The sequence below is a fragment of the Pagrus pagrus genome (assembly GCF_965226575.1).
Source record: "Pagrus pagrus genome assembly, chromosome: 12".
NCBI lineage: Eukaryota > Metazoa > Chordata > Actinopteri > Spariformes > Sparidae > Pagrus > Pagrus pagrus.
The window spans coordinates 16,380,155-16,404,908 of record NC_140196.1 but is presented as its reverse complement, the minus strand read 5'-3'; the positions used below and the strand labels follow the sequence as shown (position 1 = coordinate 16,404,908).

Below are 24,754 nucleotides of genomic sequence, written 5' to 3'. Positions count from 1 at the left end.
GACCGGGGAGCTATTGAAGAAATTGTGCGGTGTATTTGCCAAAAATCGTGATTTTTCATTAAAAAATTCATGAAAAATAGAAATTCCTCTAAAGTGCAATAAAAACTGCTGTGTCTCATTCTAGCAATATAACAAGACATGTTGGCATTGATTTCGAGTGGATGGCTCAAATGACCTGGGAGCTATTGAAAAAATCGGGGGGTGTATTCACCAAAAATGGTGATTTTTTATTAAAATATTCCTCAAAAATAGAAATTCCACTGAAATACAATAAAAACTGCTGTGTCTCATTCTACCAGTATAACACGACATGTCGGCATTGATTTTGAGTCGATAGCTCAAATGACCTGGGACCTATTGAAAAAATCGGGCGGTGTATTCACCAAAAATGGTGATTTTTCATTCAAATATTCAAGAAAAAAAGAAATTCCACTAAAATCCAGTAAAAACTGCTGTGTCTCATTCTAGCAGTATAACAAGACATGTCGGCATTGATTTCGAGTCGATGGCTCAAATGACCTGGGAGCTATTGAAGAAATCGGGGGGTGTATTCGCCAAAAATGGTGATTTTTCATTAAAATATTCCTCAAAAATAGAAATTCCACTAAAATCCAATAAAAACTGCTGTGTCTCATTCTAGCAGTATAACAAGACATGTCGGCATTGATTTTGAGTCGATGGCTCAAATGACCTGGGAGCTATTGAAGAAATCGGGCGGTGTATTCACCAAAAATTGTGATTTTTCATTAAAATATTCATGAAAAATAGAAATTCCTCTAAAGTCCAATAAAAACTGCTGTGTCTCTTTATAGCAGTATAACAAGACATTTGGCCGTTGATTTTGAGTCGATGGCTCAAATGACCTGGGAGCTATTGAAGAAATCGGGCGGTGTATTCGCCAAAAATGGTGATTTTTCATTAAAATATTCATGAAAAATAGAAATTCCACTAAAATCCAATAAAAACTGCTGTGTGTCATTCTAGCAGTATAACAAGACATTTGACCATTGATTTTGAGTCGATGGCTCAAATGACCTGGGAGCTATTGAAAAAATCGGGCGGTGTATTCGCCAAAAATGGTGATTTTTCATTAAAATATTCCTCAAAAATAGAAATTCCACTAAAATCCAATAAAAACTGCTGTGTGTCATTCTAGCAGTATAACAAGACATTTGACCATTGATTTTGAGTCGATGGCTCAAATGACCTGGGACCTATTGAAAAAATCGGGCGGTGTATTCGCCAAAAATGGTGATTTTTCATTAAAATATTCCTCAAAAATACAAATTCCACTAAAATCCAATAAAAAACTGCTGTGTCTCATTCTAGCAGTATAACAAGACATGTTGGCATTGATTTTGAGTCGATGGCTCAAATGACCTGGGAGCTATTGAAAAAATCGGGCGGTGTATTCGCCAAAAATGGTGATTTTTCATTAAAATATTCCTCAAAAATACAAATTCCACTAAAATCCAATAAAAAACTGCTGTGTCTCATTCTAGCAGTATAACAAGACATGTTGGCATTGATTTTGAGTCGATGGCTCAAATGACCTGGGAGCTATTGAAAAAATCGTGCGGTGTATTCGCCAAAAATGGTGATTTTTCATTCAAATCTTCCTCAAAAATAGAAATTCCACTGAAATACAATAAAAACTGCTGTGTCTCATTCTAGCAGTATAACAAGACATGTCGGCATTGATTTCGAGTCGATGGCTCAAATGACCTGGGAGCTATTGAAGAAATCGTGGGGTGTATTTGCCAAAAATGGTGATTTTTCATTAAAAAATTCATGAAAAATAGAAATTCCTCTAAAGTCCAATAAAAACTGCTGTGTCTCATTCTAGCAGTATAACAAGACATGTCGGCATTGATTTCGAGTCGATGGCTCAAATGACCTGGGAGCTACTGAAGAAATCGGGTGGTGTATTCGCCAAAAATGGTGATTTTTCATTAAAATATTCCTCAAAAATACAAATTCCACTAAAATCCAATAAAAACTGCTGTGTCTCATTCTAGCAGTATAACAAGACATGTCGGCATTGATTTCGAATGGATGGCTCAAATGACCTGCGAGCTATTGAAGAAATCGGGCGGTGTATTCACCAAAAATGGTGATTTTTCATTAAAATATTCCTCAAAAATAGAAATTCCACTAAAATCCAATAAAAACTGCTGTGTCTCATTCTAGCATTATAACAAGACATTCGGCCATTGATTTTGAGTCGATGGATCAAATTACCTGGGAGCTATTGAAAAAATCGGGCGGTGTATTTGCCAAAAATGGTGATTTTTCATTAAAATATTCCTCAAAAATAGAATTTCCACTAAAATCCAATAAAAACTGCTGTGTCTCATTCTAGCAGTATAACAAGATATGTCGGCATTGATTTTGAATTAAAACAAGCGTTTTAGTGTGTTAGTAAGTGGTGAGAAATCTTTCCGTCTATATATAATGTTCACTTGATGTTAAACAAGTGACACAAGCACACAAAGTCACTGTTTTATCACTAGAGTAGTAACCACACAACACTTACACACCGAATTCAGGTCATCTGACTCACATTGATGCAATATCTTTATAGGTGCTTTATTTGACAACATGTCCCATGATCACTATCTAGGACAAAGACTTATTCAGGAGGGGCTCATCTATCATGAATGCATGGTGTGTGTGTGTGTGCATGTGTGTGTGTGTGTGTGTGTGTGTGTGTGTGTGTGTGTGTGTGTGTGTGTGAGTATTGCACTGGCGGGTGGGGGGGGGGGAGTGGTGGATAGCTCAGCCTTCACTTTGACTAATGTAGTAACAGCTACATACCAATAGAGGTCACTTTTCTGTCTCTTCTATAGCACCTTCAGTCTTCACTGAGTGGTTAAAAATGTGTGTGACCTTCTTAAAGGTAGTGACATCTTAACCTCATTATTGATTGAGCAGCAAAGTCGAGACAAAATCTGTTTAATTTACAGGAGCAACCTCAAGGTAAAATAATAATAATGATAATTATAATATAATAATGATAATAATAAATGGGCGTACAGATATATTTACACAGTCATTCTCATACCATCATAAAGCTGCTGTACTGTAGTTCAGATCAGGATAAAGTCACTTGTTGGTTGTTGGAGTAGCAGGGGGAAAAAACAGAATTAATCCTTCTCCGGAGAGCAAATACCGCAAAGAAGTTCTGTTTGAAGAGGAGAGGATTAATCTAATTGCTCCATATCGATTTACATCTGTCGGGAGGAAACAATCGTGATCATTATCTGAGACCCAAATTCATAAAAACAGACGCAACTCATCATCAAGGTCATTTGAGTTGGCCTCCTGACAATCGCACGCTGCCATCAGTGTGAGTATGCATGTGAATGAGGGGGAAACTGTGAAGTATCTCCTTTCTTTGATTTGGTGGGCCAAATCAAACCACTTTGGGCAGCCCTGCACTAGAGGACATCAGTGTACGACTTGACACTGTCTAAAAAATGTTTCTACGCCACATTATGTGTTACTTGACCATCCATTAAAATCTTTACTTTTTATCTACCAAAAAATCCTTGTTTGAACGACATGCGCCTCTATGGCTTCATACACCTGCTTCAACAACAAGTACAATTTTAAGCTTCTTAGATTTATTGTGAATCATGGCATCGGTTAAAAGGTCCACATTATGATGTTTTAATCAATTATGTAACCTCTTGTTTTTTTCTTCATGGCATGCTACAGTAACAATAACAACACATTTGTAACAAAATAATCCAAACTCAAATGTCCTCATACAAGATTTCTGAGCTTTAATGACATATACATGTTTGTATATTGGCTTGAGTCATTTGTTCCACAATAGTCCACATTAACTCTATTTTTAGAAGCTATTTTCAATCAGACGTTTTTTTCCCCCAGTGTTTCAAATCATTAGTGTCACATCACCCAACAACCTCAGAGGAGCTGCGACCCAGCAGCCCTGCTCTGATCTGATGGAGTGGAACAACATTTAATCAGAGTCTAAGTCCCTGTTGTGTTTTGTTTTATTTTGTTGTTTGCAGATCTTAAGCCCCCCTCCACTGTTCTTTCCACTGACTTTACACACCTGATCCCCGTGACCTGAATGCAGCAGCGAGGGTCGTGATCTGCAGCTGAACTTTACCTCACTGCGTCAGGCCAAACAAGATCAACTGGCCAGTAATCAGCCCCCAAATGTAGACCTGTGAATTTTTTGCGTGAGCTTGTCCTGTTTATACATGACACAGCAGTTACTTGTTGTCTATTTTTAACCCCACGTTGACATTACATAAAAACCAGGATGTATAAATAGTAATATTGAGTAACAGTATCTTAATGTAATCGGTGCTAGCATTCACAGCATGGCTACCACGTGCCAGGGGTCAGATCTGTGCCACCATTTCAAAATGACTCACTCTTTTGGACGCACACCAACAGATCAACATACACACACTCGGACACAGTCTCTCATGAGGGCTTGAGGTAGTTATAGAGGGCACTGAGTCCTCCTTGCAGCACCTCCTTGATAGGCTTGAGCAGGGGGTTGTGAACAATATGAAGTCCTTTATCCAGCGGGTGGCAGGCCAACCTCCCGAGCCTGTTCAGTAGGTACATTTCCATCGGAACGTTTTGCAGTTCATTGAAGTCAACATTGAGGAGTTCTAAAGACTCAAGAAAGCACAGCGTCTTAGGCAGCGTGTGGATACTGTTTCCCTCCACGATGAGGATCTTCAAGTTCACCAGGTCCTGGATCTGGTCCGCAATGGTTTCCAGACGGTTGCAAGCCAGGTGGAGAAAGACCAGGCCCTTCATGCTGTAAACACAGGTGGGGATGTGAACAATGCGGTTGTAGCTGAGGTTGAGTTTGGTCAAATTGTGCATGGTTGCCAAGCTGCCAGGGAGGCCTGTGATCTGGTTGTTGGCCAGGCTGAGCACTTCCAGGCAGGCGCAGGAGCCCAGCTCCTCCGGGACTTCGCTTAGGCGGTTACGACAAGCGAACAACACACGCAGCTTTTTCAGGAGGCCGATTTCCGGCGGGAGGCTGGATAGGTTGTTACCCCACAGGTTGAGGATCACCAGATTGTCCAGAGTGCCAAGGGCAGGGGGAAGAGAGCACAGGCAGTTCATGGACAAGTTTAGCTTCTGCAGTTCTCGGAGCTCCCACAGCTCAGTGGGGGTACCATCGAGCCCCCGCATGGCCAGGCTGAGGGTGCTGTAGCCAAAGTGCACTGTGGTGTGTCTGCGGATCCTCTCGGCAGCCGAGGACACGCTGGGCTGGTCGTCTCTCGTGGCACTCTTTCGCCTTTGACTCACACTCACCTCATCCAACTGCTTGTTGGACAAACTGCGAGATTGCTTCCCACCCATCCTGTTGGTTCTATCGCCTATAACAAGATGTCAGCGTGCCATTAGCTGAATCACCAACATTGAGAGGATTGTTAGGGATAATGGCTGCTGATTGATCTCGAGGGTTCTTGAACATGATCAGTTCTACGGGTTGTCGCAGAACTCCTGATGTTTGGCAGCAGTCACACTGAATCCTTGGCTGGAGTTTTTGCTCACCGAGTTGAGTTGCAGGCTGCTGTAACTGAGCACTATGGGGACTCGTGGTCTGCGTCTCCCAGACCAACTGCCTGTCTTACTGGATTTCATACCCCAGCTGGCCCTGTCACTTTTGCGAGGCCACAGATAGCACCCTGCTGCTGCTCCACCCACTACAGGAGGGCAGGACTAGGGATAGGATGCTGTGTGAGCTCAATCAGTTGAGGTCACTGGCATGAGCTCATAGCTAAACACACAGAAATACACCGCTGCTCCCAAACGCTGTCACCCTTGCGACACAGCTGCTATCTCTTGAAACTGTAATACATTTAAAACAATTCAGATATTTCGCATACCATCCCTGGCTGACAATAATCCTTTCTCACTGTTTTCTCTCGCGTCAGCCCCTTGCGCCTTTGTGCATGATCTCTTGTCTCAACTTTAAATATGGCACCAAGCTGGCAGCCGTGAAAGCACTGAATCATCTCTCAAAAAAGTAACAGTTCTTAGAGGTATTAGTTGAACCTTATGCACAGACGTGTTGGTATAATCTCAAGTGCAAAAGGACATGGAACATTCCAGCATACTCGGAGAAAACTCTGCTGCTATTCAAACTCTCATTCATGTGCGCCCGAGGGGAGACTCTCTCTTTATGTAAAAGCATATACTGTGGTGCATTTACATTTTTGAATTTGTCTTTCCCCCCAGCAACTTACACACTGAGGTAAAACGCTCTTAATGCCTTTTCTCTACGGACTTCTTTAAGTGTCTTCATAGCATTTACTGGAAGCTTTTTGTTCCGCTTTCTTTTCAAAAATTTAAATTCAGAAAAGATTCAAAGATTATAATTTTCCAGAATTTCCCCAGAGTCGTGTGAATAGTTGTGTGTCTGCTAATCAGTTCAGGGTTGTAAGGGTGGTGAAGATATCCCATGATGCATCTGTTGAGTCACAGGGAAGAGAGTACAGGTCCTCGCAGAGTTAAACAGAGATGCCATCTGAGGTACCCTACTTTTACTTTACATGAGTATTTCCATGTAATGCTACATTAAGCTTCTACTTAACTTCATGTCAGAGCAAGATATTGTACATTTCACTCTTGTGCATTTATCCTCCAACAGATGGGAGATCCCCAGGACAGACAGACAGACAGACATGGGATAGATGCCGAATGTACAGAATGTACAGTACAGAATGTACACTGAACCGCTGCATGCCAACCATACTTCAAATTTTTATATCTGAATATTGGTCTATTATGGTGTAGTTATATATATTATAGCGTTTCTATACAAAAAGTATAAATGTGCACCACTTTTTGACTATTATAACTTATGAACACATCTGAACACATATTTAACACTAGAGTGGCACTCAGTAGAGTGCATACCTCTGCCAAGGCCCAACAGTCCCCTTTTGTACTCACTCATAGATACCAGCTACCTTAATACGTCAGATTTACATCAAGATCCGTCCTTTATTCCCTGAGAAAGTAATCCATCAAAGTTTCATAGAAATATTTTCAGTAGTTTTTGTGCAATCCTGCTGACAAACCAACCAACAAACAGACCTCCTTGGCGAATGTATTGGGTTGTCAGTCATTATCTGTGTATATACAAGCATACAGTTATGGATGTGTCTCATAAGGAGTTCAAGTTGTTGAGAACTACATCAGTAAACACTTAAAAAGACCTCATGTCTGCTTACAACTACATAACTGTGTTATAAACCATTTATTAAATGTTTATATGCTGCTTATAAATGCTTAAGTGTTACCTCGCTTTGACCATTAGACAACAATTATAAATCATGAACAACAAAAGAATTTTATGAATATTTTCCTTCATATTTATTTTATGGCACCAATCAAGAGGTGTCGCTGAAGTGATTAACATGACTTTTGCAGCAGGAGAGGGCCACACTCACAAGCCGTGAACGAGCTATATAAACATTATAGGGGTGTAAATGGGACCTTGGACTTGATCCATTTTCCTCGACAGCCTTACAGAGTCTGACCAGGACTTAGAGTGGCCTTAGTCATCATTCTTCTCCCAGTCCAGTAATCAAAGTACTGCAGTGGGAGAAGTAATGACAGTTAGCAGTGATAGCCAGCTCTGGGGACTTGTGGCTGTGCTCAGAGCACGGCTATATCAGCACTTATGAATGACAGGTTGAATCATGTGTTTGCTGAATTGGACACCGGAGATGAGGCTGTTGGGGTGCAGTGCCCATTCAGGCAGCTGCTTGTGCAGCACGACTCATCTGGACATTTTTTACTGCAACAGCTTCATATCACAGTAGCTTCCTGTAGAAATGAGTTTCTGGCTGACTGGATCAAGACAAAGTCTTTACACAGCCCTCAGAGTTTAGGAGGTCTGTACTGCTGATCTTGTGCATATGTGTAGCACAGCTGATTTCACAAACAGCAGGACTGCTACATCGTGCCATCCTCTATTTACATGAAAAATGACACCGCCAGAGCAACCCCCCTCGTGTGCAAACACATCCCAGAATGCATGCTGTCAAATATGCAGAAAACCGCTGACATCATATGCATATCCCTCATTATGGGTTAACTGTAGCGTTGAAATACCTGGAACAAGCTGAGATGGATGGACAGATGGAGGGAGAGGGTGGGGCAGGAGACAGATAGGCAGGTGGAAGAATGGACATGGTGAATAATGCTCATTTCTATGACGGAGAGATGTCATCATGACATACCTCTCCATAACACACTGCCGCCTCACACTTCGTCATAATCTAGTGAGGCATGAATCTTCATTAAATGCTCCTTTTTTATCCCGTGCATGCTTTTTTTTTCCACCTCCAAATGACTCTTCCTTTCTACCAGAGGAACAGATGTGTGGAAACAGCTTGAGATTTAAATTACAAGAAAATGGGATTTACTATTCCTCTTGCATTCGCACAACACCTTAATACGGAGTCCCATTAGCACCAAATGAGGATGAGTTATTCACTCTGAGAACAGTTACACCCTCCAGTCCTCAGGGTGACAAAAATGATCTCATTTGAGAAAGCTCATCTGGTTATGTGGCACAATAATGACTCTGGATGAGCTACCTTTAGAGACTCAAGTTCAAGATATATACCATTATTACTTGTTCATTACTGTGGAGGCTTCTGGCGATGACAGATGATATATGGCCCTGCTGCCACAGAATCTGCCGTAGGTGTCTCTGTCCTGCTGAAATGTAAGGAGTACCTGCCAAGACCCGAGGCTCTTTAGAGTCTATATTGCAGACACATTACTCCCTGAAGCCAGCACTCTTATTGAAGAATATGTTCCCTCTTTAGACAGAACACAAGACAAGATCAGGTCTGAGAGACAAGAAATATGCATTTTGCAAGCCTATTGAGTATTCCAGACAAAATTAGCTGCGTGAAATGAAAGAGAGCATGTGAATAGGGGTGGATGGTGAGCCACCTGAGCTGATAATCGTCTATTATTCAGCAGGTGCAGATGTGAATATTCACACCACTGGACACTTTCCACTTTCCATTTGTGCACGCTGACGCATCCGCCCAGCTAATGGAGTCTGTGGAAATGGCCGCAGCATTCTTGTCAAAAATTGAGGATATGTCACACATTTGAATTACCATCTGGAAATTGGCTGCAACACTGCTCTGCCCAAACCTCCAGGTGACACAAAGGAGCTACTCAGCAATGCAAATTAGCGAGGAGGAAATTTGAGGGAGTGTCCAATGAGTGTGCTCGGAGGCTGAACGCGAGGCAAAGAACATTTCATTTCAATGTTTCAAATGTTCATTTATTTACCTGATTGGACATGCCAAGGTTGCCGCCGGCTGGCTGTGCAAATTGTCACCATGGAAATGACCGTCCATCAAGGCAGCTTTCACATATTCAAGCCTACTTTGAAGACAAATTGGTGCTAAAAGAGCACAAACACAAATTCATCGCCTTTCTACATCTCCTTCGAATATTTTTCACTTCCTTATCAACTCTAACTGAAGCACCTCCGCTGAGTATCTTGTAATCTCCTAATCTCCCTCCCCAGGCCACACGCCAGGTATCTGTAGTTAGATCTGCGGTGAAGCAGCCAGATTCATCTTGAGATAAACTGGGACAACATGATGAATAGATAATAAAGGCACCCAGGGGAGAGCACTATCCGGGTTAACTCCACCGCATAAAGATACCATTTGTAATGATGGCTGGAATCAATGGGGAAGAGCAGTGAGCAAAGCTAACTGGGCTCCAAAGTGACCAAATCAGTCCTGACTTTGCTGATGCAGCAGATGGGGAGTACAGACCAATTGTGGCTGTGACAACAACAAGCCGGGTGATGAAGTACCACCGAGCAGCCTATCTGGGTCTCACCTGCTCACTGCCGAATGGGCTACTGAGTGCTAAACAAAAACAGTTGTACAGTGAGCGCAGTTGCAGACTGATCATGATGAGATAAACTATCAGTGCTTTGAGGTGGCAGTGAGGTTGATTGATTTATTTGGACCTCGTCACTGCCGACAAAATCAGCAGAGACTCAGGAGGGACAATAATGAACTTCTCCTCCAAAGCTGCATTAGATACAGAGTGACGCCAGCTAACACATGAGGCATCTACTGTGTGTGGGCGCTCGGTGCCAGACACCTGGTCCTACGAGGCCCCTCAGACCCCTATGGGAATGAAGTATCAAGTAAAATTTCAGACCATCACAGGAAATATACTGTAACGTAACGGGAGTTGAGTTGGGGACATGTAACCCGAAAAACAATATAAAACAATAAATGCAATCAGAGACATCGCAAAAACAAATCAAATCTGCAGAAAAATAATTCAGGATGACTCATGCTCCTCTTACTAGCTTTTTGGAGCCTTCGACCACATCTAATGGATGGGCTTTATATATGTCATGAAATTGGCTGAGTTGTGTGTTCAGTTTAAGGAATAAAAGAGTAAACAGGGTATTCTACTTTTAAACAGTGCTTACGTTTTCCTGTACATCCCAGTGGCTAACGTCAGCTAATGTCAGATTTAGGCCCAACTTGCCCCTGCCAATTAGCTCTACACCTCCATTTTGCAGATCCACACCTAGGAGTAGTTAGTCCTGATTCTTGATGGAATAATGGTGTAGGCCGCTGTGCTTTCCGATGTATTATGGTCATTTTCTTTATAGCTATCTATGATGTCTAATAATGTCTTGGTGGCTAAATGGCTAGCTTGCTAACATTATGTTGTGATTGCAGATTTGTGTATAACAGCCCCACATTTTGCCAGTTTTCAATGCAAAGCCTATAAAAGCTATAAGGCACCAGCAGTGACAAGGTAATGAAGTGTGGTTTTTTTTTGTTGTTTTTTTGATAAATTGATTGACAGTGTGAGTTGTTAGCATCCATGCTTTCCTGTCTCCATTAGATAAATGGTGAATAATAATTGTGATAATACCGGGATTGCCACAGAAATCACCACAGCTGAAGAGGGCTTATTGGTAAAAACCTGTCGCGTCTGTTTACATAAACACCAGCCATGACTACTGATGACATATGAGGGCCTTGAAGGGTTGTCTCATTTTACAGGGGGACATGTTCAACCCCTACCTCTTTAAACTCTTTTCTGAGGGGCTAGGGGGCACTTGAAAATGAGAACTAGGGGTAAAAATTGTAAATGGGATTGAGCCTTAGCCTTGGATCAAAACCATTCAAAGAGACGACGCAGGGACTGTTCATAATACTCAAACATGTTACCACACTACTCAATAAAAAAACAGTTTATATCAATGTAAACAGGCTACTACATATAGCAGCAGCTAAAAGAGGAAAACATGAGCAGCCTGACAACAACACATTGCCTACAGATCTGGCATAGCTAGGAACAATTTCCTAAAGTCAAGAAGACGCAGCCTGGTCCTAAACCATTAAACCTCTTCCCACATCTCAGATCTTTTCACGAAAATTAAATGAAATTTAGTCTCATTGTCAGACTTCACCTGAAGCACTACATAAGTGGTAACGGCAGAGGCAATAGTAAGGGTTAGCAAATTAGCAAATGAGCAGTGCAGCAGCAGGACAGCAGAGTGAAAGAGAGGAAAGAGTGGGTGACTGGCAGCTTCAATAGAGGGCCTTTTGCAAAGGCTGCGTTGAATACATGTTGAAGTGTGTGGAGACTATTATGTGTGTGAGTTGTCTGCTTGAACCAAGCATTGGTGATGTGTCAGGTGAGCTGGAGAAACTCATATTAGAAAGTTTTTATTTTGACCAAAAGTGACAGTTTCATCAGAAGTTCTGCTCGTGTCACCAGACCTTGAAACAATAGAATGTGACAAGCTCTGTCCTGGAAATTAGGATGCTTGCCAGGCGATCACTGCCAGCAAGCCATAAATGTTTCATGTGGTGCTGATATGGTAATCATTGGATCCCTACAATGACACCTTGTGAGAGTTGGATAACGATGGCTGTCTTTCAGGCCTGTGTGACTCTGGCCACGGTCCAACAGCTGAGGCACAGCCTGAAGTGTGGATCTGCCAGTTTAAAAGTCTGCGTTGTGTCCTATAGGTAGATAAAAGTCTCAAAGATGAGCCAAGTAAAGGTGCGACGGGTGTCCTTTGGGCATCATGCACACGTACAGACTGAAAGGTGCCGCACAAACGCATTCCTCTGAGTTAAATATGCATTCCGTTTCATGAGGTTTGTGGGTCCAGGTGCCCGTTGGTGGCACAGACCCAGCTGGAGGATGTGGCTGACTCGCTCCACTGGCGCTCAGGCTGGCATACTAACAGAGCCAGGGGTGCTTTCACAGTGAGTTGAAAGAGGCTGGCGCCGGTGCCACACACCCAGGGTTCAGAAGCTCCAGCTGCATGTCCACCAGCTCGCATGGCTAAAGAAATTAGGGACTGGAGTGTGAATTTTTTTAACCTGCATCATGGTTCGTGACGAGAATATGGATCTCATGACATTAACAATCACGCACAACACCGCCGCCTTAATCACATCGCTCCCATGGTTGTATGCGAGATTCTGTGAGATTAATTGTTGGGGTTGAGGTGAAAAAAAAAAGACATTTTCCAATCACAAGGGATGAAGCAATAAAAGGCCAACATGTCTAAAAGAGCTTAATGTATTATTTCTCTGAGGCTTGTGTAAGCCTTTTATTAAAGTGAAACAATCTTGTCAGACACCTGTTGTTCCTGCATGGGGGTATTTATTGTTGGCCTATGTCAGCACACTGTAATCCCTGGCTGGAACATGGCTGTATTACCAGTGTGACCTATTCTTGGTCATCATAATTTCCTCTGTGTGTGTGTGTGTGTGTGTGTGTGTGTGTGTGAGAGAGAGAGAGAGAGAGAGAGAGAGAGGCAGAGACAGTGACAGCGTTCATGCCCGTGAGTGTGTATTTGTGTGTGTCCAGTGATTGCAGGCACCCTTCAGCCATTTCAGTTGAGCTTTTTTTTTTTTTTTTTTTTTTTTTTTGACACCCAATGTCATGCAGAACAAATCGCCTATTGCTGACACCAGTGATTTCTTGTCTCCAGTGCTGAGAAGTGTGTGTGGAGGCAAAACAGTCAGGTCTTACTGACGGCGAGTTGGACAGTTCTGTGATTAAGTAGTAATGGTCCAGGACGTGACAGGGAAACAGGGGATTTCATTGGTCACAGGGCAAGAAAAACTGCACACCCTTGGGTCTGTGGGCTATTTTTGAGAGAGTGGGTAATTATTTCAAGAGTTTGGCTCCAAGACAATATAAACTGGCATTTAAAGGAATAGTTCACCCCAAATTAAATATACATATTTGTTTCTCTCACCTGTGGTGCTATTTATCCAGTTGATTGTTTTGGTGTTGCAGAGTTCTGGAGATGTTTCCCGGTAAAAAGATGTCAGCCTCACTTGAATATAATGGAATTTGATGGCACTCAAAGCGCCACTGATATAAATTTAAAAAAACTCAACAGCAATGTCTCTTTCCAGAAATCATGACCCCTTTATTCAAGACAATCCACAGCAAACCGACCTGAGAAGCCTGTATAAGGTTATGTATACAGAAACAGAAAACAATAGTACCAAGCTTGCCATATACCCCAGCAAATGAGCATTAAATGTGTTTCTGACCACTAAGGGTATTTGTCTTTCACACGTGAGCGCACACAATCAAAGCACACTCACATCCATAAAGTAAAAGTTTGTTAAAAGTGAATTATCATTTATGCAGTGCTATATTATACTGTAAGGTTTTAATTTCCCATTTACCCTTTTAAACAATTTATTAGCCACACACATGATATTGAAAGCACACTCACTCATAGATCACTTCTCATTGTGTGACAGAATGATAGCTAGCTGAATCGCTGACTGCAAAAGAGAGGAAACTCGGCACTAGTGTTGCAGAGCCATGTCCCTGAACTGCTCAAAAATGAAAAGAATTCAGATATATTTCTTATATTCATCGTTTATTTTTTTTAAGGTCACTTTGAAATATATTTAATGATACAAGAAATGATTTTATTGGACCTATTTTTGACTCAATCTAGTGACATTTTTCAGCATCTATGGGGAGCAATGCCCCTCCTGCCTCCCCCAAACTATTTTCTTGGTAAGGACACCCGCCAGCCACATCACTGCACAGAAGGTAACGTGCATCTACTCACAGGCGAGAGGCTTAAGGGATGTAAACATTAATGGTGTCCTCGGCTGAGCTGTAATGTCAGATAGCTTAGTTAGCTTAGTTAGCTATCCTCTTGTCCATAAGTGGGTGCACAATTCCTTTGAGTGGCGATATGGAAAGAAATTAGTTCCTACTTGCTCAAAACAGAGTAAGCGGGTCATGATTTCTGAAAAGAGCCGTTGGTGTTGAGTTTTTTGTGCGTAAAAAACAAGTGCCATCTAGTTCCATTATATCCCAGAGAAGGCCGATATCTTCAACTCACACCAAAAGAAATCTAGATTGAGAAATAGCACTACAGCTGAGAGGAAAACTGTGTATTTTTGATTTGGGGGGACAGCTGTTCCTTTAAGATCTCTAAAATTCAGCTGAAAATTCAGTTTCACAGGCTTCATCATTAGAGTTTCTGGAGTACTAAGCAGTGAGTGACACATACTAAACATTAGGGTTGAAAAGCAAAGAGGACTCTCATCATCTCACCACCTTCGCAGCGCCTGCCTTGAATTCCAGCGTCTGCCTACGAGCTTAACCCACTAATTGTGGCCTGAGCTCCTATGGTATTGTTGCATGCCTGTGGGTTGGTTTAAGGCCACAGTTATATTAAGACCTGGCTGTTTTAACATCCATAATGGAATACTGTATCAGCTCAGATAATAAGGGATGTGTGCAGTCTGATTTATATGCGAGGTTGTTGTTGGTACAGGCGGTATTTCTATGTTTAGGGGTTTGTAATGCACAGTTTAAGAAACATAAATGGAAATAACATGTAATTAGACGGTGATGTTTCTATGGGAATACATACGATGATTATTTGAATTTTTACAGATGGGCCTGTGGTGCTGTAAGTGGCTCCTGAGTGAGGTATAAATGGTGTTATGAGGACATCTACTGGACATCTATAAGAAGGTGGAGAAGCTTTTTTTTTTTTCTTCTGCTGTACACCACCCTGTTCATTTTAGACCTCTCTCAGTCATGGTGTCCACTACACTGGAAGCCACTTTTAGCATTTTTCTCGCACACTTTTTTTTTCTGTGACTCAATATACATCTGTTCACTCCAGTGGATGTTATGCGCCAAAGGGTATATTCTGCCTATCTCCATCCCCCTTATTTTGAAAAACATGATATAATTAACACTTGAACAGTTTTATTTAACAGCAATATTAAATAGTCTTCAGATGTTGTGTCAATATAGACCCAACAGAATGTGCTTTTTGGTCCCAACAAAGATGTACAAGAAAAATATTATCGTAATCTGGATAAAAGTATTTCGAACATCTGTTATTTAGTTGAAAACATTTGTTTTTTCCTGTCTGTTTTTTTGAGAATAAAAGGATTTAACCGTTTTTTTTTTCTGATTTGGCAGACATTAACACAACTCCTTCAAAATAACATCGATTGAAAAAAAGTTATTGGCTTAACTTTAAAATACATACTGTACAATTTAATAATTCAGGTGTGAAAGGGTAAAATCATCCTATATAACTCCAGTAATATTGGATAGTAGATCTGCATACCGTAACCCTGCTATAAGATCATAGTGTCCTTACCGTGCCTTTGACACTCTCACTATTACTTTATTCTGTTAATTCTTTTTTCTTTCTTTTTTTACGATTGGCACTGGTGTGTGTGACACTAAATGAAAGTTTTAAGTGATTGTACTGCACAGTGTTGAAACCAAGATTTTAGAAATATTGAGGTTATAAGTCTTGATTTGCCCCATTACAGCCCTGCTAGCCTATAAAAAACTTTATAGGAAATGTTTCAATTTTTCTTTTTATATGCTTTTAACTCATGCATCTTGGTTTAAGGCCTTCATCACACCCTCACAATTTTATTCTATTAGAGAATCTTTGAAATCTCTTTATGTTTTCGTTTTTTGTCGTAAAAACAGGCCCATTCAAAGATATTTAGTCTAAACAACATCACAATTAGCAATCAAAAATTCTGCTGTAAAATAGTCCCTGTCAATGTTTTGTGATTAAAATTACTGCTGAATCAATGTTTATGTTGCATCTTACTGCTGTGTAAGGATAAGTTTTAACTGTTGGGCAGTTTAATCTACAGCAAAGCCTCATAATCCATAAGGTCATTGTATGTTTGTAGTGTGGCTGTCCTGTAAGAATAACATACCTCTAAAAAAAGCCAACTTTTCATGAGCTCAGAAAAGCAGCCTTGCTTACAGACGTCATTTAAAACCAATCCTTATCTTTATAAACAGGAGCATGTTATCAGGTAATCAGAAAATTCTCAATAAAAATCAGAACATTTTGGTACGTAGATGGTTTTTACTGGACAAGAAGGGTATGATCGTAATCTGAAAATGGAAACACTATCTATACTAACTAAAGTGTAAGTACCTCCAATTTTTATTTAATTACAATACTTGAGCAAATTTGGCCTACTCAGCTACATTCCACCACTAATTACACATCCCCCTGTGTGTCATTTGTTTACACTTTATTGATCCTGCAGGGGGAATTCACAAGCTATTAACAAGTGTTATTGACATTGTAATGTATTTGTTAATTATCTTTATCTGATTCTGAAAAGTAACCAAACAAATGTAGTGAATCAAAAAAGTGCTTGTCTCTTAATTATAGTGGAGTATACGTAAGTCAGAAAATAGAAATATTCAAGTGAAGTGGCCTAGCTCACAACTGTGTTTAAGTACAGTACTTCACCACCATTCAGTGTTGTAAAAGGAAGGAAATGTCATACTTGAATGAAAGTAAAGATATTGTGCTAATATATTAGTTTGGTGAGAATAAAAGTCATCAGTACGAATAAAACTTGAGTAAAAGTCTTAAAGTATCTGGCAATAAATGTAATTAAGCAACAAAAGAACTAGTAAAAGTAAATTATAAATGGTTTTACATACTGTCTACTATGGGTCAACTGTTTGTCACCTTGCAAATTATCTGATTTTTCAGATTATTAGGATCATATTTGCCTCCAAAAACTCTGCTAGGGGAGTGGAAGTGTGAAGTGGCAGATAATGGAAATACTCAAGTAAAGTACAAGTAAGCCTATTTAAAATTGCACCTGTACTTGAGTTAATGTACTTAGTTACATTCCATCACTGCCAATAATTAGGATGTAGTATAATGAATGGGTGTGCACTTAGTTATCTGCAACCACTAATAAGATGATATAATGATAAACACTATTCAAGGTTACTTAGGATATTGGAGTATGGGTGCATGCATCCCTAACTAACTTTGAGTGTGTACTTTTTAAAGGTATATTTTGATGGTAATACTTTTGATCTTTAACTTGTACTTTTGAGACAAATATATAGGGTATAATAATTCCCACTAGACATTCGGATGGCACTTAAAAAATGGCGAACTCACTACATAGTCTACTATATAGTTGGGAGTAGCTGATTTCAGACACAGCCCATGATTTTGGAGAAAGGCGGTTGTTGACAGCCCTGCTTCTTCAGAAATGTTTGACTAACCTATAAAAAAGTTTGTAGGAAATTTTTCAGTTCTTCTTTTTAAATGGCAATAACTCGTGCATCTTGGTTTAAGTGTTGTCCCTTGGCCCTCACACACCGTCAGGATAAAATTCTGATACAGAATATTTGAAATCTCTGTATTATGTTTTCATTTTTTGTTGTAAAAACTGGCCAATTCAAAGCTATTTAGCCTGAACAACATCAACATTAGCAATTAAAACTACGTAAACTGCACTTTATTTTTGTCTTTATTAAATTTTTAATTTTTCTTGTGACGACATGTTTGCAGTGTGGCATTGCTGAGTAATTCTTCTGCCACTGCCAACACTTAAAAACTTTGTCTTTCATACTTAGTAGGTTTAAACTCATCATTTATCATTCTTACACTTCTCCAATGTTTTAATGCCCACTTTTATTATATTGTCCATGTTAAATAATGAGTTTGGCCTCCTTACAACCACTATAAGAATTGTATAATTGAATGTATTTTCTTTACTGTATTGTGACTTTTCCAGGTAATTACTAAAATTATTACATTGTGTCCGTGTAAAAAAATAAATAAATAAAATGACGTCTTCATTGGAGCATCCAGGCCAGCATCCCTGCTCCCTGACCCTGCACACATGAATGACATTGCACCCGACCACCCAGCCCTTCGTAATGCGCGTGGCAGCCAATCAAATTCCAGAGAGCGCGCCCTGTCGCTCGACGAACAGCCGCCTCGTCCAATCGGGGGTTTACAACGGGCACCGGCTCCCGCCTGCACTCCGCGCGCAGCCAATTAGGACGGGGCAGTAATTACTAATTCATTACATCGCAAAGGGGAGTGACGCAGTTATTGTAGATCTATAGATACTCCATGCTTTCTTTATATGACCTGAAATAAACATTTTATTTCCAACCCGCGGACGTAAAACCCCCACAAACGGACCAGAGAGGAGGGGTTCCTGCTGTCTTCTGGAGGCTGTATGTCGAATCTCTGCACCCGTTGAATTTGGATGCCATTCCGGTTGGAGGTTGCGGTTCACCCCGAGGACTAGATGCGATAACCAGAACGAGATATGCCGCAGCCGAAATCACGTAAAATCGCCATCCTCGGGTACAGATCCGTAGGTGAGTCCAGACGAGATAAAGAGGTCGGGGTGTCAGGCTAACTCACGGGCCTCGGATGAGATGCTGAGGATGGGTTTCAGCGGCCTTTCGGGTCCGCTTGAAATCCACTATCCGAGCGGTTTACGCCTCCTATAGTGGACTTAAACCACATAGGATCCTACATCTCATAGCGCCACCAGGTGAGCCGTGGCCTTGTGCCTCTCAGCACGTGAGGCCTCTCATTATGTGGCCCAGTAGAGATATTTTTGCGCTAACTATCCAGTCTGATGGATGCGTTTCGGATCGCTGACCCTCACCCTGGTGCCCATGCTCCGCGCGAAGGCCCGACGGACCACCCGCATTTGACGCATTAACTGTGCGGTTTGCTCCGTCGTACGTGAAGCCCGAGAAGCGCAATTTGTATGCGGTGAAAGTATGTTGAGGATGGCAAGATGGCACACACAGATAGCTCGGCTGGAGGCCCAGCGGCATACCAGCACTGAGCGCATCCAATGTTCACGTACTTGTATTGCGCTCATGGCTGACTACCCCATAATGAGATGATAGTAAACGTTGTGTTGCTGTTCTGTGGCCCTAAGGTGGTCATTTTAAGTTGGTAGATAATAGTGAATGTGTTGGGTTTTTTTTTTATATACAGTATTTTTCACAGAGAGGCCACTAATTCAATTTTTATCATCTTTGTGCTGAATATACTGAGCCACAGTGCAGGGTTGAAGAAACAAAGGAATTAAAACTACAATATCTTGTAAACTTTGACACTTTATTCCTAACATCTAAAGGGTCCCTGTTAGGGGTCGACCGATATGACTTTCTCAGGGCCGATACCGCTTATTAGAAATCAAGGAGACTGACAACTGATATTTGGGGTGTTAATTCCGATGTTAATTTGCTGTGAAACTGAAAATCTTTGCGCCAAAATTTCAAACAGCCGATACTAATAATTCTGAAAAATGTGAATATCAGCCTCGGTCTGCCCCTGGTCCCTGTTTACAGTTTACTTTCTATTTTGCAGGAAAGTCCTCCTTGACAATTCAGTTTGTGGAAGGCCAGTTTGTGGACTCCTATGACCCAACAATAGAAAACAGTAAGTAGAGGATTTTGTGGTCTCTCACATTTCCATACACAAACAGGGTTTCCCCACAGGAAAGTGTTAAGTGGAAGTACATCTCTAAATAGATAACAGCCTCAAATAGCTTTATTCACTGTATCTAATAGCAGCGTTTCCCTCCCCTCGTGTTGTATTTTCTAATTTGTATGACCCTAGCAGAGGTGGTCTCCAGGCAAGGCGGCCCACCTCTGCTGTGGGAAACCCTGAGTGTGCATTCCATCTCTTTGTTGTGCGCATATGTGAGGTGTAGGCTGTATTATCCTTTACCTGCCCTGCTCAGTGTTTCCCTTGTGTGTGTGATTTTGCTATGTCATTCATGTGTAAACTCATGTCTGGTTGTCAGGCACAAAGTCAACTCTCATCAGTTTTAGTTACAGAGCACAAAATCACACATTTGTCGCAGGCTTTTACAACCTGAACAAATGGCACTCTCCATTCTTAGAGCCTCAGTTCTGATGAGGAAAAACTCCACAAAAGGACATGAGATTGGTCAGTTTGGTTGAAATCAATATTATAATTGTAATTCCTGTCAATTTACTTGGATTTTCCAAGCTTTCTGCTCCATCTTACAGCCTTCCTCAGTGGGTGGAGTCACTCAGTTGCAATGGAGATGCTTTAGTTGTTATCACGTTAACTGATGCGATAACATTGAAAATTAATGCAAAATATTCAATAGGGCTGCAACTAATGATTATCTTTATTGTTGATTAAACTGCTAATTACTTGTTTATTTTATAGAATTTTGTAAAATAACAGGGATTATCCGTAACATTTTCCGTGCTGTATATTTGCCTCTAAATACCTCATGATTTTCTTTTACAAAACCATTCTTTCATTCGTTCTTATCATGTGAACATCTAAATTGTGCATCCTGATAACTCTTTAACATGATGTCCCCAAGAGAAAAGCAAATTGTTACCCAGCGGGGCGTAATGTTCCCTCCAAAACCAATGTGTCCAAACACCACACCAGCTGATTACACCAGTTTCCACACTTCCAACCAGAGAGACAAAAAAAAACTTTCTTCTGACGAACTTTTGGGGAAATCAGCTGGTGCTGTGTTTGGTCAGAATTAACCCTTGTGAACCTGCTAGTATAAGTTTTGACGTTATAGTCTTGGGAGGGAATCTTGCTAGAAGCTGGAGAACATACAGTAATTCATCACCCTCCTAAACACACACACATATATTCCCAGACACTCCACAGATTTGAGTCTAAACTTTCCCTGCAGGCTGTTTCTCTTTTTCCCGACATGTTCGCTCACATACTGCCCTGCGTTTCTCTGTTGTGTGGTCTGTATCTATATATAATCTGCGGATGGTTAACATAAAGTGTAGTGTCAGCGTTATCATCGAGATGCTGCCGGCAGAGCGATCCCTCAGTCCTGCTGTAGATGATATGACCCATCTCCAGGCACTTATTGACATTTCTGTCCTGAATGAACTCAGTGGTACCAAAATGGATCCATAACTGGGTTGTGTCTTGTAGCATGTCTCGAGACCCACACAGTAATAAAGATACAGTCAGCTGCGTAGTGCTGTACAGTAGAGATGTACTATGGTGTTCTGTTGTCTGTCTTTGTCAGTGTTATTTTGAAAGGAAATTTATTGCTCTTCATTCATTAAAGGATAAGCTCATGAAAATGAAAATTCAGTCGTTATCTATTCCCCCTCATGCCGATGGGAAGTCAGATGAAGTTTCATAGTCTACAAAACATTTCAGGAGCTTCACAGCAAAACAGCATTACAGCATTCTCCTAAACAAGTGATAAAGATGGGGACGTTAAAACGTTAAAAAACAGCAACAATCCCCATCTAATTCATTTTTTTAAGAGAATACTGCAACATCGTTTTGCTTTAAAGCTCCAGAAATGTTTTGTGCACTAAGAAACTTCCCCTGACTTTCCATCGGCACGGTGGTGAATTTTTACATTTTTGGGTGAACTTTTCCTTTAAACTGTTTAACTTGTCATTTCTATTGATTCATTTTCTAATTTGTCTCTTAACTGCAGCATTTACTAAGATGATCACAATAAATGGACAAGAGTACCACCTTCAGCTGGTAGACACAGCAGGACAGGTATGACTCAGTGCATTAGCCGCGTTATTGATTTTTATGTAATTACGTGCTGTTATGATGATGTTCCTTCATAGTTTGGAGTTAATCTGCGTCATTAATTACTGCTGTTGATTGTTTCTCGTCCAAACCTACAGCTTTGCATACTAATTTCTTTACTATTTCTGTCGCTACAGGATGAGTACTCCATCTTCCCACAGACGTACTCCATAGATATCAACGGTTACATTCTGGTCTACTCAGTCACATCTAATAAAAGGTATAGTTCCACCTCTTTTAAAAGCAAACAGATATCTATTGAGTTCTGTATAATGAGTCGAGCTGTGTGCAGTTCATGGGTGCTGAAGATGGAACTTTGCCCTCGTTTCTTGCAGCTTTGAAGTTGTACAAGTTATCCATGAAAAACTATTGGACATGGTGGGAAAAGTTCAGTAAGTACTTCTTCTTCTTCTTTTGCTGTCCGAGGCATTCCAAGACATTATGTAATACATCATGTAAGACATCGTGCATAAATGACAATGTGCTCTTGACTTTTCCCTCTAATGCAGAGTACCAATTATGCTCGTCGGAAACAAGAACGACCTACATATGGAGCGGTACGTCCCAACACGGCTAAATCTTACACATTGTCACATGCATTTGCATATACATGAGGCATACAGTAGCATTTGCCTGTTTTATTCCTAGTTTCTGTGTCATTTCTTATCATTTTGTGGGCTCCTGGTGGCAAAAATGCATTTCTTAACACACCCAATATGTGACACACAAACAGAAATATAGAGCAGATGTTTATATCTGGTTCACAGATGACCCAAAAGACAGGGAAGCCATATGTACCAAGCCTGCTTACTTATACTTGCAAATCCGCCTCACTCGATGGAAGTTCATAAGAGCAGATATCTTATGAATTTAACTATGTGGGTTAGTAAATAGTCGAGACTGCGGCCTTACTTTGAAATATTTATGTTTTATTCTAACCTGTTTGTGTGTGTGTGTGTGTGTTTTAATTTAGAGTAATCAGTTGTGAAGAAGGAAAAGCATTAGCTGAATCCTGGAACGCTGCCTTCATGGAGTCCTCAGCTAAAGAGAACCAGGTAAAGAGCCGAGGCTGCAGAGATCATATTCGGCTGCAGGTGCTTTACGTTTGATTTGGTTGTTATAAAGCTGCTATAAGGCTATAATAAAAAGTTGGCGTGAATTTGATGATGAAGGTTTGGTGTGATCAGTCTGACAAAGGGCTCGGTGTGAAACCTTAAAGGGGAGCTTTATTCTCTGAATTTACAGATCATCATTAATTATGATAGGGAAGAGCCTGTGAACAGTCGTGTAACGTCTTCTGTGGCTCTGAAAATCAACCCTGTTGATGTCATCAGTGGCAGAGTACTCTGGGAAATTATGTTTTTTCACATTTTTTTTTTGACATTTTATAGACTAAACGAACGAAGCTAAATCTTAGTCAACGCGAGCAAAAAGATAAACAATACGGGCAACGGAAATCAGTTCTCGAAACCCTCTTTCCATTCTCTGGTGGATGTATTTCCCAACACAGCCAGGTTTCATATTCAGGAAGTCAGTTTATCTGCTTCAAATCGAGTTAGCAAACAACAACGCCACCTCTGTTGTGCCTAAAGCCAGTGAGGCTCCACTGGCTGTAAGTGTGTGCTGCTGGAAAATTCAAAGTGGTGTGACTGAGACATGTGACAGCGTCCTGTGTGTTTATGTGTGTGTGTTTGTCTCTTTCTCTCTCTCTCTCTCAGACGGCCGTGGAGGTTTTCCGGAGGATGATCCTGGAGGCAGAGAAGATGGACGGCGGCGTGCAGCCAGGAAAAACGTCCTGCTCCATGATGTAGAGCCACCCAATCAACACACAGGACACTGCACTGGGATATCCCGTTACTTGAAGGCTAGCTGCCAGTTCTCCTCCACCTCAGCTGACTCCACCCCTCCAGGGTCCTAAATATCCAATACTGTCTATTTATGGCTCTGATTCCACTGTTATTTATCAGTATTTCCTATTCCCTTTTGTCATCCTCCTTTTTTCTTTGTGTGTTTGATTAAAAAAAGGATGAGTGGTGGTTCCCGTGTCTTATATTTCCCACAATCCACCTCTCCTCCATCTCTGTGCTCGGCACTGATGCAAAACACAGAACATCATTCGGGTGTATCAGAAAAAATGTTTTCCTGCGCTCGGTTGTGACGACAGCCGTAACGAAGGCCAGAGATAGTAGTGGCTTGATGCATCTTAGCTTCTCATTATGCAGCTCCCATTTAGGCTATGAGCCCTACTCTGTTTAAATAACAAGAGATAAGAGAAATGTCATGTCTGCCGTGCACACGCTCTGAAAACGGATAAGTAAACATGGACGTTTCTTCTGATACATCGTCGGCTGTTTGGTCTCTCCAACGTACAGCTCTTTTTCTACTTCATCTCCACGCAGTACCCACTTCTCTGTTCCTCAGTTTGTTTTCATAGCGGTTACTGTCAGCCAAAAAAATCTGCATCCATTTTCTAATGTTGAAAATGTTGTACAAATGTTTTTGATTGTAATCATTAAAGCAAAAAGTGGTTATGTAAAGCGGCCGGCTTTGAGTGTGGATTATTACTTGATGACTGATGACTGAGACGTTTGTCACCTGTGAGGCAGGGCAACTTAATGTATGTACTACAGTAGATATATAACGTTAAAGGGGTTGAATAAATTGAGGAGGGTGCAGGATCCAAGTGCACGGTCGATTATGATACATCTTGTAGTTTCGAAGCTTTGTTTCAACACTGTGTGGCAAAATATCAAAATGTTGCTTTTCCATGTTGTATTTTGGATAAGC

At 41.0% G+C, this 24,754-nt stretch overlaps 2 protein-coding genes across 2 annotated transcripts; one reads left to right on the top strand and one right to left on the bottom strand.

The window, feature by feature from the left end:
• Positions 1-3,053: 3,053 nt before the first annotated feature.
• Positions 3,054-5,568, bottom strand: LOC311266230 (uncharacterized protein). The gene has a single exon (XM_084368501.1). The coding sequence runs from the start codon at positions 5,362-5,364 to the stop codon at positions 4,465-4,467; it is 900 nt and encodes a 299-aa protein (XP_084224627.1). The 5' UTR covers positions 5,365-5,568; the 3' UTR covers positions 3,054-4,464.
• Positions 5,569-18,442: 12,874 nt separating this feature from the next.
• On the top strand, positions 18,443-24,504 carry LOC311266231 (GTP-binding protein Rheb). The gene is made up of 8 exons (XM_084368502.1): positions 18,443-18,744; positions 19,757-19,828; positions 21,864-21,931; positions 22,105-22,187; positions 22,303-22,359; positions 22,477-22,524; positions 22,941-23,022; positions 23,686-24,504. Exons 1-8 carry the CDS (start codon positions 18,693-18,695, stop codon positions 23,776-23,778), a joined length of 555 nt encoding a protein of 184 aa, XP_084224628.1. The 5' UTR covers positions 18,443-18,692; the 3' UTR covers positions 23,779-24,504.
• Positions 24,505-24,754: the final 250 nt, after the last annotated feature.